This window comes from Myotis yumanensis, unplaced genomic scaffold (genome assembly GCF_028538775.1).
Source record: "Myotis yumanensis isolate MYYU_CA2020_CCGP unplaced genomic scaffold, mMyoYum1.0.hap1 SCAF_3, whole genome shotgun sequence".
Lineage (NCBI taxonomy): Eukaryota > Metazoa > Chordata > Mammalia > Chiroptera > Vespertilionidae > Myotis > Myotis yumanensis.
Genome location: NW_027223754.1, coordinates 170136929 through 170151663, shown reverse-complemented (window position 1 = coordinate 170151663; position 14735 = coordinate 170136929). Strand labels below are relative to the sequence as shown.

Below are 14735 nucleotides of genomic sequence, written 5' to 3'. Positions count from 1 at the left end.
CACTAGCAGTTCTCTTGCAAAGCATTTTGCTATTTTACTGGTGAACATTTCTAATTTTTAAACTTGGGCATTCCTAGGGAAGATACAATATCTATATTTAGAACCTAAGAGAGAGATATTAACTAAATGTAAAAGACTAATCAAATTATTTACACTTGATTTTCTTTGAGAATATTTTTGCAGTTTTACAAAAATTTACATAACGTAAAATTAACCATTTTAAAGTGAACAATGTTGCACAACCATCATCTCTATCAGTTCCAAAACTTTTTCGTCTCTCCCACTCTCCCCCCACCGCCCCCAAAATATCCTGCATCCACTAAGCAGTTGTTCCCTTTACATTTGATTTTATAATGCCAAATGCAATTCCTAAGATAAGCTGTTCATTATAGAAGCAGATCCTCAGTTATAAGCATTGATTATTTGAGCCAGTGTTTCACATTTCATTAATGTGAAGCAGGTACTTTCTGAATTTCAGCTCTACACCACCTACTCTAGCTTGGTGAGTCATACATAATTCAATATTAGAGTGTTTTTCAGGTAGAAGAAAAAGGATTGTAAAGCATTCTCTTCATCTTTGGGCCTAAATGAAATTCCTTAAACCTAAAAGCTACTTTCTAAAAATAAGTAAGAAATGAAATCTATACTCTAGAAATAGCTAAAAGACAATATACTGTAACTAAATATTCATTAACATCTAAATATATGAATCAATAGTTCTTTTCTTTAAAATAAAAACTTTTTAAAAACTGTATATAAATCCTTTTTCTACATGGCAAAAGAGAATTTAAGAAAATTCTTTAAAACATCAAACCTCAAACAAGTCTCTAATTTTATATTAAAAGATAGAAGAGGATTTTATTTTAAATATACATGCAACTTTAAACGTAACCTTTATGGTTATTTAAAGCACTCTCGTGGGGAAAATTTCAAATTTACTTCTCAGAATTTAGTTCCATATTTTTCAAATAAGAATCAGTGTATAGTTCAGAAGAAAACATGTATCTGGAGTCAGAAGACTCAGCTCAGTATGAACTGAAATTGCATGTTTTTTCAGGGGTCTCTGCTTGCCTTCCAAGAATTTACATCAACCGCAGACCTCCATGAAATCGCACACGAACCGCATATTGGTGCTGTTTACTAGAAATGTTTACCAAGGTAATTGTCATCTGCTGGTGTTCCAGAATAGCTGTGCTGAAGAATATCAATGTTGGTTGCTCCTGCGGGAATCTTTACGACAACATTATAACCTACAATATAATTTTATACATGTTAACTTTCACACACACAAAAACAGATGGTCCAGAGGCTATTACTGCTGAATGATTGAAAAATTTCAATAGTATAGTCAGACTTAATTTCATTTTATCTTTGATATATGACACCAGTGCTTACTCTTTTTAAATAAATGCCTTACAAATTGCTAAGAATTGAGAAAAAGTAGTTGTCGTCTAGAAACATAAGAGAGTTTGGGATTCTTAAAAAGTACAAATCCTAATTTTTCTTCTAAAATTCTGAGTATAGAATAAGAATGAAGCTAGTATGCTACATTTTATATTTCCTAACATGTTTTTTTAATTCAATATTCCAAATGCTATCCACAAATCCAAAAGATATCAAAATAGTTAGGCATTACTATATGTGTACAAGAAACTTAGTAAAGAGCAAAATAATGTGAGTTAATGAGAAGCATATTTTTTAAGCTTTTAGTCTCTAGTATAAGCAGAAATCCCTATAGGTACCCCCAACATTTTACATTATTGTCAAGAGAAAAGTAAAAAATTTACTTGAGAGAAATGAAAATAATATTTCTATTTTATGAGACCTAATTCACCAACACTGGCACTGCTCAAAAGATGAGGAAACACTATATTAAATATATATTAAGAAAGAATGGCAAGTTTTGTATGCTAAAACTACTCATGTTACACAGTTCATAATTGTCTAAACATTCTCATTTGCTCTAGTGATATTAATTCTAAGTTTTTCCTTTTCCTTATAGAATTTTCCTTTTCTATTTAATACATGAATAAATGGAGCTGATATTTTTCTTGTACGCTAACTTTGATAAATATGGAATGAATTTAAAAAGGAAACATTTAAAAGAGTTTAAGTCCGACATGAAATTACCTTGCATGTTTTTAGAGCAGCCTTATTTATATCTTTCTAAGGCATCACATTGAAATATAAGGTTTGATGATTCAGTATGCACTATATAGATATAGTTGCAGGCTATCAGTCTAGAAGACTAATTTTAATCCATGATTTTTTACTACAAAATATTCCTACGACCTTCACTATTTGTCTTTGCTATTATACGTTTTTCAAGAAGGCAATTCCTAAGCATGGCAAAAGTGACAAGATGAAGGCTACCGCCAGGGGGCAGTGATGTGACAATGCTGTTCAGAGCATACAAATGTATTTAACATCTTTTTCCATTTGCAAACTGATTAATTCATAGTAAAATTTGGTGCATGTGGTTTTATACAGAAAAATGTTTTCCAGTGAATACATATCAGACTGATAAATATGGGCCATTTATTATAAAAAAGGGGTCAAATATGTATGGCTCCAATGAAATAATGAATCATAACTACAAAAATAAATCAGATCATCTGGTAACTAGGATTTGTAAGTATCATCATAGCATGAAATGAAGTATACTTTTAATATAATTAAAAAAGTAAATTTTGTTTTAAAACATATTTCTTTAAATGAAGCATTCATACTAACTTAACTGTGCTCGAACATATTGAATATAATTTAAAGCTGAACAATAAAACTGTAAAAGTAAATTTTTATTTTGCAAGGAAAGTTTTAAAGGGCTGCTTTCATTACCATAAAAAAGAAAAAAAACATTTCCCAGACATTTTTAGAATAGAAAAAAAATCTGCTATATTCTCTTAACAATTTTGAAGAAAATGAAATCATGGCCAAATATCAGTTACATCTTATAATACAAATACTTCCTGGAAAATCAAATGTAATAATAATTCAAAATCCACACTTAAGTTAATGTTTTCATCCTTCCACCTTCAATCAACATTTTCAATATGTCATCAATAAGAAGCACAACATACAAAAAAAAAATTTGGTTCAAATAATGAAAAATAATTAAAAGCAAGTTTCCTGGAAACATCATAAATACAGTATACATTAGGGATTATAGGAACTGCAGTAAGAACACATTGCTAACTGGGGGGACTATTCACACATCATTGTCAAATAGCAGTGGATTGACTCTAATAAACGCACCTAATAATTTTTTTTAAATGCATTTGCCTTTAGCAGGTGAATTCACTAATTCAAGGATAAATCTGGTATAAGATTTAATTTTTTATATTTAGGAAATTTTTCTTTAACTATCCTTTTTTTTAAGTTTCATGGCTTGTACTTTATATTTTTAAATTCATCTTTATTGTACAGATGTCCCCTTTTTTTCCTCCATTGACCCTCTCCACCCTGCTCCCACCCCCTAACAATCAATTTTAATTAAGGAAAGAGAGTAGACAAAACAATAACAAACCATTACTCGTATACCTTCATCACATATACCATTATTACACCAAATAAAAGGGAAAACTAGAACCAGATACACAGCTTACCATAATGAGCACTGTTGAAGACTCCTGACATTGTCCTGCATGATGAATTATCGCCACCACACACACCACATTTGTCTCTCCTGGCCTTGGAGTTTAACACATGATCACAACCAGCTTGCTTCAAAATACAATAAATCAAATCAATGTTATAAAAATGACTCATGATAAACATGGTGCTTTACGAAGTTCATTCAATTAATAGGAGATTTGATACAGCAGGATTTTTTTCATAATATCTACTGATCTTTTCATATGTCAACATTTTCACATATCTGTTCACCTGGTTGAAAAAGCAGTATTTTTCAAAGAGTCATCTACATACCTCCTGCATCAAAATCACATAAAGTGGCACTTAAAAAGGCTACCAGGGCAATCTTAAAGGTGAAACCTAGGAATCCACATTGTAACAAACAATGACTGATTCCTGAATCCCTCATTTGAAAACCACTCTTTAAATAAATGTCATTCAAGAGGCACAAAAAATATGACTATGTAAGTAACACATTAAAATAACACCAGCCCTGGTCAGGTGGCTCAGTTGGTTAGAGCATCATGCTGTACACTTTTAAAAGGTTGTAGGTTCAATTCCCAGTCAGGGCACATACCCAGATTGTGGGTTCAGTACCAATTGAGGTGCATACAGGAGGCAACCAATCAATGTTTCTCTCTCACATCAATTTTTCTTTCTTTCTCTCCCCCCTTTTCGCTCTCTCTCTAAAATCAATAAAAACATGTCCTCGGGTAAGAATTTTTAAAAGTAACTCCAAAGAGATGTCTTTCATGATTCATTTTTTTTAAACTCATGACATTAGAATTCATAATAAACTGAGTACAATTGAAAGAAAGTTTATTTATCCAAAACTAATATCCAGCATAATAAACAGGGTTTATGAAAACAATGAATACATAAGTAAAAGGTAAAAGTAAATGGTTTGTTCCAGAGGTTTAAAAGAACAAATGCAGAAGTGTCTTCTACATATGCAGCAATAACTTTTAGTTCTCTGGACAAGTCCTCTAAATTTGGTGATTGGAAAAGTAAGAAAATTTCATAAACCTCATGAATTTTTATATAGAAGGCAAATATTTGAATTTTAAAAATTTCAAGCAGATAGTTTCTGAAAGGAGTATGCATCTATACATGTTCACGTAATCATATTTTTTTCATTTTATATGACTTTCTGCTGATAAATTAGATTCAAAAATTTTTCAGGCCACTGAGTACCCGTTTTCTAGTATTTAAGGTTTTTCCAATGTGTAAGTTCCTTTAAGTTCCTTTAAACATCTCATTAGCACCTTGTGTGCAACCCCTCTGTCACCTGGGTGACTGGCAATAGATGTTTGGTTATAGGGAGAACTCGGTCCTATTAAGTTACACTTAACCAAAAGAATGAGTTCATAAAATTTCACGTGTATTCTCTAGACAGCATTCACTATCCTAGTTTTCAAGTTCATCACCATTTTTAAGATCGCCATGTGCAGTATGTGTGCTTGAATTCAGGGTCTCATCTGCTCTCACCTAAAATCCTGCTAAATGGCCCACCCATCTCCAATCTTCTCATAACCCAGTGCATTCTAAAGATTCTGACATACAAATCAAATCACATCTTTTTCAATTCCAAATCCTAAAGATCTCCAAGGACTTTAGGGTAAAAGTGCATAGAACAACCCCTATCTCACCTTATATCCTCACCTTTCTAAAACCTTCATAATAAGCTCAAGCCTCACATCCTCCATGAGCATTCTTCAAAACCTTTACCCACCTCCCCCTAATTAAGACATTCCTTCCCCAATATCCCCAAGCCTCCTTGCAGATGACTCCATCGTAGTGCATTATAATTGTTTGCCTGCCTATCTCCCTCACAAATCTGTGACCACCTTGGAGGTTAGTACTCTGTTCCATCCTTTTATCTGACATCTAGTAGGTTCTCAATAAATGTTTGAAGCATTTACCCAAGAATTAAGAAACAAGAATGGACAGAGGGAGGGAGGATACCACTGCTTCTAAAACTGAGGGGATAAAAAAAGTCACCACAGGTCACACTTGAAGGATAAAAGGACTTTATAACCCTTGTGTCTTAATATTTTTTTATCTTTTTAGAAAGTTGACCTCATCCCTTATCTTGATTTTGAGTACCACACACAAAACAAAATTGGCAGACTTACCTTAATGCTTCATGAGTTACTCTTCATGGCAGAAAATCACCTCGTAAACAAAGTCTCCTAATGATACTCCTACAGATAATGTGGTTATCACCAAAGGTTGCCGTATTGGATTCACAAAAATGTGTTCTGAAGTAACAGAAGTCATAGTCTACTAAAAGCCACGTTAAATAGAATAAGTTTACTTACCCGACACAGGCCTTGAACACAGATGTCATTAGTTTCAGTTCCACAAGGGGTACCATCGGCAACCCTATCCTTCAACTGGTAGAAGTTAGTGGTTCCAGCAACCCGACAGTAGAGTTTACAGCGATCTTTTATGGCAACTGTAAAAAAAAAAGTCAAAGTTTTGCCATACAATAATGCAACTGTTTGTTCCTAGGACTCAAAAAAGATTCACATCAAAAATATTCTAACTACTTACTCCCACTGTACTTTGGAAGCCATCTCACGTTAGGGGAAAGACCATTGATGTTGAAATGTTTACCATCAAAATCAGAGCACTGCTTCTCACGAAAGTCTTGCTTTCCTTTTGGACAGGAATCAGTATTACATGATCGAAATTTCATCCTGCGGCCCACACAGTACTTGCCTCCGTTTCTCGGCCTAGTCAAATTCATTACATTTTAAAGCACATCAGTACAATATTATTTTTGTTGTTTACCTCTACAATTGTTTCATTCCTTTCCATGATGTCCCACTAACACTTTGAATATAACACAAGTATGTAACATGGTTTTAAGCAATCCCATGGCTAATAACCTAAAAATATCCATCTTGGTGGATGCTGTGGCCTAAAGGAGAGAAATGATACCTTATTCATGATTTGATAACTAACAAGGAACTATGATGAGAATTTCTTTTAAAATTTCAAAAAATGGTTCGTTTGCCCAGCCAGTGTGGCTCAGTGGTTGAGTTTGCACATAAGAACCAAGAGGTCACACTTTGATTCCTGGTTGGACACAATCCCCAGTGGGGGATGTGCAGGAGGCAGCCAATAGATGATTCTCTCTCATCATTGATCTTTCTATCACTCTCTCCCTCTCCCTTCTTTTCTGAAATCATTAACAATATATTTTTTTAAATGGTTTGTTCATATTCTGGGTGGAAAATGAGCCAAACATGATTTAAAAAAAGATAATACCATGTTAAAAAAAAAAAAGAAATATACATGTGTGTTTGTCATAGATCTACTTATCACTTAGTTCAACAAGTTTCAACTCTATATCCATCCAACTTATGCTGGAAAACAAAAACTCTTTTCTCAGCATTTTTAAATATGAAGACTTCTAGCATAATTTAGTTATTCTAAAATTCAAATGAATTCAGATTTTATTCAGAATATGTCATATTTCTGCGTTAAAAAATTATTGGTAATAGATTTTAAGTGAAAAGTGTCATACTGCTTACCAATTTTCATATCACATAAAAATAGAAAAATTATTTCAAAATCTTTATGGAATCTCTAAGTTCTTTTAAATAATGAGAAGAGATATGCTTCCGTACTTATTCAAGCTAAAGACATGAACACATCTCTAACATAATAGGTAAAGAAAGAAAAAATAGCTTGTTGAATTACACAAATGAGTAAAAAACTGGTAATGAAACTACATGTCTTGTCCAGGACAGCCAAAACATAGTTAAAAGGGGAAAGTAGCTTTCAACAGAAACACTAAATGTAAAAAACGCCATTATATTACTGTCATTATTTATAACTATTTCTCAAATTCACACTAAATCAGAAAAAAGTAGGCTCTGTCTCAATTCAGATTCTAAAGGTTATTTTTATCTATCAGCTTTTTAAAGGTCTGAATCTACCAAGATATAAAGTAATATGGCTTAAAGTGTCCCAGAAGTTTTCTGAATCTCAGAAACTTACAGACTGACCTCCAGTTTAGAAGTGAATGAAACTGCTGTTTAGTTTCTGGTGCCTTGAGATAATCTTAATTTACAGTGACATAAAAAGGACATACTCGGGGCGATTACAGAGCCTGGTTGTGCTTTTGATTCCACCTCCACATGTTCTTGAACAAGAACTGTAAGGTCCCCATGGTCCCCATTCACCATCTACAGGACGTGTTTCCATTTCTTTGTTTACACACAGCCCATGGTGGCAATGCTATAAAAATAACACAAAGAAAAGTGATTCATATAGATCTAGTGAGAACACTATAGTAACTATAAGAGCAGCAGCAGATCAATAGAAGAACAAAATGTATACAATTTAAAGCAAAATGTTTATTCAGATGTGATTACATTTAATGCCATGTTATTGAATATTTACTGAGTATCTATCAAGTAACTAAGATTTATGGAATGCAAAAAGAATTAAAAAGTTCCCCCTGCCTTTAAGATTTAGAGTCTCCTTAGGGTAGGGAAGACCTATGCATATTGGAAAAACTTAGTAAAATAAAAAAATTAAAGCAAATATTAGATTAATACGGTATTTATCCATGCTTTTTTTTTAATGCAGTTATCTATCCCTCACTCTTTGACCTAACTTTCCACTCTATCTCCTCCAAAGCCTCAATGATCACTTGTTTTTTACTTTCATCAAGAAAATGGAAACTTGCAGAAAAATCTGTCAGTCTCCCAGCAGCCCTTCTACCCACCCATCAGCGTCTGTGCCTATTTATATACATGAAAAATCCAGGATCCTAGTCAAAATTAATCCCTCCATTTATCCACTTAATCTCAGCCCTTCTCACTACTCAGAACATGACTCAGCAATTGTCTCATCTCCTCTGTGTCATTGCTGTTCCAGTCTCTAGGACATGAAAGCTAATGCGGTTCATGTGCTGATGCTGGTCTATGAATTAGTCACTATCAGCCTGTGAGAAGATGAGCACAGAAATTGTGAGGGAGCATTTAGAAACTTTTGTAAGAGTTTTACAGAGAAAGTTTATGTTTATTAAAGTTAATAATTTAAAAATAAGCTTATATTGGTTTTGCTCATAATTTAATGTTTATTTTTATTATTAAAATGAAATTTACTATTTCAACCATTTTTCAGTGTACAGTTCAGTGGTATTAACTACATTCACATTGTTGTGCAACCATCCAAAATGAAATCTTTATCTTCCCTAACTGAAACTGTGCACCCATTAAATAATAATTCCTCATTCTCCACTCCTCCCAGCCCCTGGCAACCACCATTCTATTTTGTTTCTATGAGTCTGACTACTCAGGATATCTCATAAATTGAAATCGTACTGTGTTTATCTTTTTATGACTGGCTTATTTCACATAGCATAATGTCTTCAAGATTCACACACATGGCATGTGCCAAAATGTCCTTTTACAAAGGCTACATCTGAGTGGTGGGAACACAGTGCAATACACAGGTGATGTATCATAGCACTGTACACTTGAAACCTATGTAATATTATTAACCAATGTCACCCCGATACATTTTTAAAAGGCTGAATTATATTTCAAGGTATGTAAATACCATATATTGTTTATTCATCTGTTGATTGACGGTTGCGTTGTTTCACTTTTTGGCTACTGTAAATAATGCTGCTACAAACATGAGTGTAAATATCTCTTCAAGACCCTATTCTCAATTCCTTTGGATATATATCCAGCAGTGGTATTTGGGTCTCATTACAATTCCATTTTTAAATATTTTTAGAAACCACAATTTTTTTCCAGTAGGAAAACCTGGCTTACATTTTGGAGGTCTTCTTTTTTTTTTCATTTTCCTAGTCAACCGTTTTTATCATTTTGTACAAAAAAATAATTTGAAAATGTTTTATTTTAAAGAAGACTGGTCCTTTAATTGAGATAGTTTGAAAATACTCCACTAGAATATTCTCTTTAACATATAAACATACTCTTTTTCCTGCCACTTTAACAACAATAACCAAAAAACAACAACTTTTCTTAGACCTCACTTCCCTAACCAGCTACTGTTCTGTTTATGCTCATTGTCTATCTCTCTCTGCCTATTTCCCCACAATCTCCCCTTAGCCAAGCTTTATACCAACTTCCATGGCTCATGTGTGGGCCTTTCACAATGTATAACCAATGGCTAGGTCTCAGTCTCTGTTTTCCTTGACTTAGCAGTATGTGAACAGCTAATTATGATTCCGGATACATTATTTTTCTGTTAGTTTCCAGAGCTCCACACTCTTGGTTTTCTTTCTTCTTTAATGATTACTTTTTCACAGTTTCTTTTACTATTTCTTTTTTTTCCAACCTCTTAACATTGGAATATCCCCAGGTTTAGATCCCGGCCCTTTATTCTTCTCTATCAACAATCACTCCCAGTCCAGATCTCTCTTCTGATCTCCTGACTGTATACAACTGTTTCCTCCTCTTCAGTTGAATGTCTAATGAACATATCAAATGTAGAAATCAAACTCCTGCCCTGCCCCCTCAAAATAGCTTGAGTTGATCTAAGTTGATCATATAGCAGACCCTTAATAAATCATTGCTGAATGAATGAATACTATAAACAATTTTATTAGGAGAAAAAATACTTTGTACCCTTCATTAGAACAAATCATTCAATAGAAAAAAGCCATATTAGGAGTGAACAAAAGCAAAATCTCAGTATAGACTGTACTATGTGCATGTACATTTTGTTGGCATCTTCCAGAAATAGTTCAATAGTCCCTGCATGCATTCTTGTGTATGCGTGTGTTATGGGGTGTGTGTGGGGGGGTGGGTGGGAGGGAGAGAGAGAAAGAGAGAGAGATCAGAGAATGGGAAGAATAAAATGTTATACTAGACACTATGTAGTAAAATCAACTCACTGCCAGAGGGGTTCATCATCTATAATAATAAAAGTGTAATATGCTAATTAGAACAGATATCCTTCCAGACGTCCTTCCTGACGACCTTCCGAATGAAGCTGGGGCTGCGAGGGAAGCCCAGGTCCCGGGTGCCAGAGGTGCCGGCAGCTGGGGGAAGGAAGGCCTACTGTTGCACGAATTTCATGCATCAGGCCTCTAGTGTTTTCATAAAAATGAATGTATTAACAGACCATCTCACATGTAAGACAGTCACAAGATAAATGGACTAAAGAAGAGTGTTAAGGCAACGTTACAGGACATTTATTTAAAATGTCCCTTGAATAAATAATCCATTTAATACAGGACATTGCTAATGCTAATGCAATATAAGGGCTCACTATTTTCAATTAATTAAAAAGGGAATTTATACCTATCATGATCTACATGTAGTTACCCCAAACACTACCTCTGCTTTCAATCTACATGGGCTTTAAAGAAGGTCTCGGTGTCTCATCACATTTGCCTTAATTCCAACGAATTCATGCCCATCATACCACATCATAGGGAGATATATTCAAATGGCAAACAAACACATGAAAAGATTCCCAAGATTGGTAATAATCAGTGAAATGTAAGTTAAAATCAGAATAAGATTCCATTTTATACCCACTAGGATAGCTAATTTTTTGTTAAAATACTTGTATATCAAAAATTGGCAAAGAATGCAGAGCAACTAGAACATTCAGACATTGCTTATGGGTTCTAAAATGGCACACATATTTTGGAAAATTGTTTGGCACTCTCCTATGAAGTCAAACACACCCCTGCCCTACGACCCAGAAGTTTTACTCTGGATATTTACCCAAGAGAAATGTAAATATATGCCCATAAGAAAACCTGTATGAGGATGCTCAGAGCAGCTTTATTCATAACAGCCAAAAGCTGGAAATGATCCAAATGTCCATCAACTGGAGACTGGGTAAACAAATTATGGTGCACTTGTACATTTGAATTATATTGCAACATAAAGGAATGAAGTTCTGATGCATACAATAATATGGATGAAACTCAAAAACATTACGTTGAACAAAAGAAGCTTGACCCAATCTCCACCCCCAAAGGGTACATTACATAGTTCCATTTGTATTAAATCAAGAACAAACAAACTAATCTATGGAGATAGAAACATGAACAGGAGCTGGTTCTGGAGAGAAGGGAAATTGTCTGCAAAGAGTCAAGACTGAACTTTTTTAGTGGGGATGTTGGCTATGTATGCATCTACACTTGATAAAACCTTCCAAGCTGCACATTTAAGATAAGTGCATGTGACTCATATTTCTCAATTTAAAAAAAATGTTTATGCCTGAACTGAATTTAGACTGTTCAATAAATTAGTTATACATAATGTATCTCTTGATATTTATAAATATATCAATTACTATTTTAGCCACATGTAAACAAACATGAAGGTCAACAGGATATAGTAACTTTAACATTTGTTACAGCACTAGATTTGAATCAGGTGAACATCTTGGAGTAAGTCTTCTTTCTAATATCAACAGCCCCGTATTCAAACTTCAGAGATGTCTTTTTCTTTACTCAGATAATCAGTAACTCAACAAATGCCACTTCCTCCTCAAAAGAAAAAGCTAATTATGAATACTAGTCACAAAAAGTGAGAAAAATAGTCTTTTTGATAATTCTTACTCTCAAAATACAAATTTTAGATAAAATTCAAATTTTAAAATTTAGTTCCAGTTTAAATCTATAAACTGAAGAATTCCAGTAGAATTTTGATCCTCAGATAATTTGAGTGCAAAACCACTTCAATGAGTACTTCAGGTTACTATAAAAATTGCTGAAGTTTCAAATTAAACTTTAATAATTCATTTGTAATCTAAGTGGTATTTATGGGAAACACATGCCTTCGGATGGAAAAGTGACTCAAGAAAAGGGCAGTAGCTGGTACACACATTTCACTAAAGCAGCAGGTGGTAAAGACACGAGGTCAGCTAGTGAACTGAACTTAATTTGAAGTTCTTACTTTTGCATAATGTGAGCTTTGGCAGCACTAGCTAACCCACTGCCAAGAAGTGTTCCTTTTGCATGGAGTAGCTCAGAGGAGGCTGACTACAATTTGTTGAGTACAGTCAATATTTGACTTCATGCTGGAGCACCAAGTACAATCTGAATTCATCTTCACATACAACACGTTTCATGATCATGGTGAGCCCTGTCACTCGACATCACCCTGGCGGATTTACTGATGTTAGAATGGTAAAGATGCACTATGGCAGGCAGTTTATTGTAGGAATATAATGTATTTCAATATAATTAGAACCAACAAAATCCAAAGGAGACACTTAAAACTTTCAGTTATACTTAACTGAATTTTATGGGAGAAAAATGTATGAAATCCTAACATCCTTAAATTTGGAGATTTGCTGAAATATTAGGGCCTTCATGTCTATACTCATCTTTAATAACAAAACTATAATATACTTAGATAACTATACGTACACATGAATTTATCTTTCTGATAACTATATGTAATTTTAATATTCATCTGCTAGATCTTGAAAAACCGGGGAAATTATAATTTTAATTCACTAGACACTATTCTACATAAAAAACCATGGCAATAATATTAAATCAACTAGCAGAACAAAAGTTGACAGCAAATGATGAACAGTGCTGAAATGCAGAGCAATCACATCCTCTGATAATCTCTCGATACAAGACTCACCCTTGGAGAAAACCTACCATCCCAGGACCACAGTTGGTTCCGTCTGCCAGGGGCATGTGCTGAGTACGACAGCCCTTGTGGACTCCTTCTGCACTCGTGCACCAGAGACGCCTGCACTGTTTCTGCAGAGGAACCGAGCAGGCAAGCAAGAGTGAAAATGATGCCACAATTACCCGATCAAGTCAATATAATGCATCAGTTCACAAACTGATCTTATGTAATTCCTGGTTTCATGGTCACACCTGGAAATAATCAGCAAAAAATCTTTACTGCCCAGCCGAGGTGGCTCAGGAGTTGAGCATTGACCTATGACCCTGGACGTCATGGTTTGATACCAGTTGTGGGCTCAATCCCCAGTAGGGGGCGTGCAAGAGACAGCCTATTGATATTGATGTTTCTTTCTCATTGATGTTTCTCTCTCTCCCTCTCCCTCCTTCTCTGAAATCAATAAAAATATATTTTTAAAAAAAATCTTTACTAAGTTTTAGCTCTTGATTTTCCTCTAAATACATAAAATTGCAGCATTTAGTATCGTTTTTTTTAACTTTTAGATTTTCATCATGCATTGAACAATGGGAGAGATGAATTGGAGTGGAAATATTCAAAATTATGTGAGGCATTTTTCTCTCTTTGCAAGATATTTTTCTAAAGGACTTTTTGTTGTTAAATGTTATTCACAAAGAGTTTCCAAAAGCCCTCTTTGATCCAATGGAGGAATGTATGAATAATGTGCATAGAAATACTGTATAATGTATACTGGTTTCCTATTTTGTGAATATAATGCAGACTTTCAACTTTTGAACAAAGGGTTCTGAAGTTTTCACAAGAAACAAAAATCTATGGAGGCTCACAGGAGCTATACACATGATAATTTCTTTCTTTTTCTAATTTTAAATTCAAAGTTTGTTTAGTGTCTAAATCAGGTAGGAAGAAAGAAATGTGGCTTCTTTGTAAGAAATTAAGGTAAATCTCCCCCTTCCATAGTGGATGTTTAATGTGAAAATTAGAGATAACTTTTAAGCACCTAATACAGTACCTGGCATATAATAATCACTCAATGAATTTTAGTTTCTCTTTTTTTAAGCCCCTTTCTGACAAACACCAGATTTTTCTAACACTTAAAAACGTTTAAGATATATTTAATTTACCTTCTGTTAAAGAGAATATACACTTTGAAATATATTCCAACTACAACTTTATGGTAGTTTTCAAACAAAAAGCCAAAATTTTTCTTACCAAATAGGGACACACTTGTGATCCAGGACCAAACATAAGTTCACACTGCTTGTTTACATCATACATTAATCCAGGAAGTTGTGAGGACAGATCATATATTCTCCCATTTGGTTTGTCAAGGAGGCAGTCCCCATGACCAGTGCTGTACCAATGACAGAAGATGAAATATTGTGAATATACACATATGCATGTCAGTATATGATTCTTCATCACATTTTCTGTAGTTCTTTATTTCCAAAGAAAATCAGT

The 14735-nt window shown here is 34.0% G+C and overlaps 1 protein-coding gene across 1 annotated transcript in view; it reads right to left on the bottom strand.

Annotated features, from left to right (window-relative positions):
* ADAMTS20 (ADAM metallopeptidase with thrombospondin type 1 motif 20) overlaps nt 1-14735 on the bottom strand; it is a 167997-nt gene that overhangs the window by 81642 nt on the left and 71620 nt on the right. The window contains exons 10-16 of the mRNA XM_070407804.1: nt 14487-14628; nt 13268-13372; nt 7739-7884; nt 6190-6371; nt 5955-6091; nt 3606-3723; nt 1155-1250 (exon numbers count right to left, since the gene is read on the bottom strand). Of these exons, the coding sequence (XP_070263905.1) occupies nt 1155-1250; nt 3606-3723; nt 5955-6091; nt 6190-6371; nt 7739-7884; nt 13268-13372; nt 14487-14628 (926 nt within the window). The remainder of the gene's footprint in view (nt 1-1154; nt 1251-3605; nt 3724-5954; nt 6092-6189; nt 6372-7738; nt 7885-13267; nt 13373-14486; nt 14629-14735) is intronic.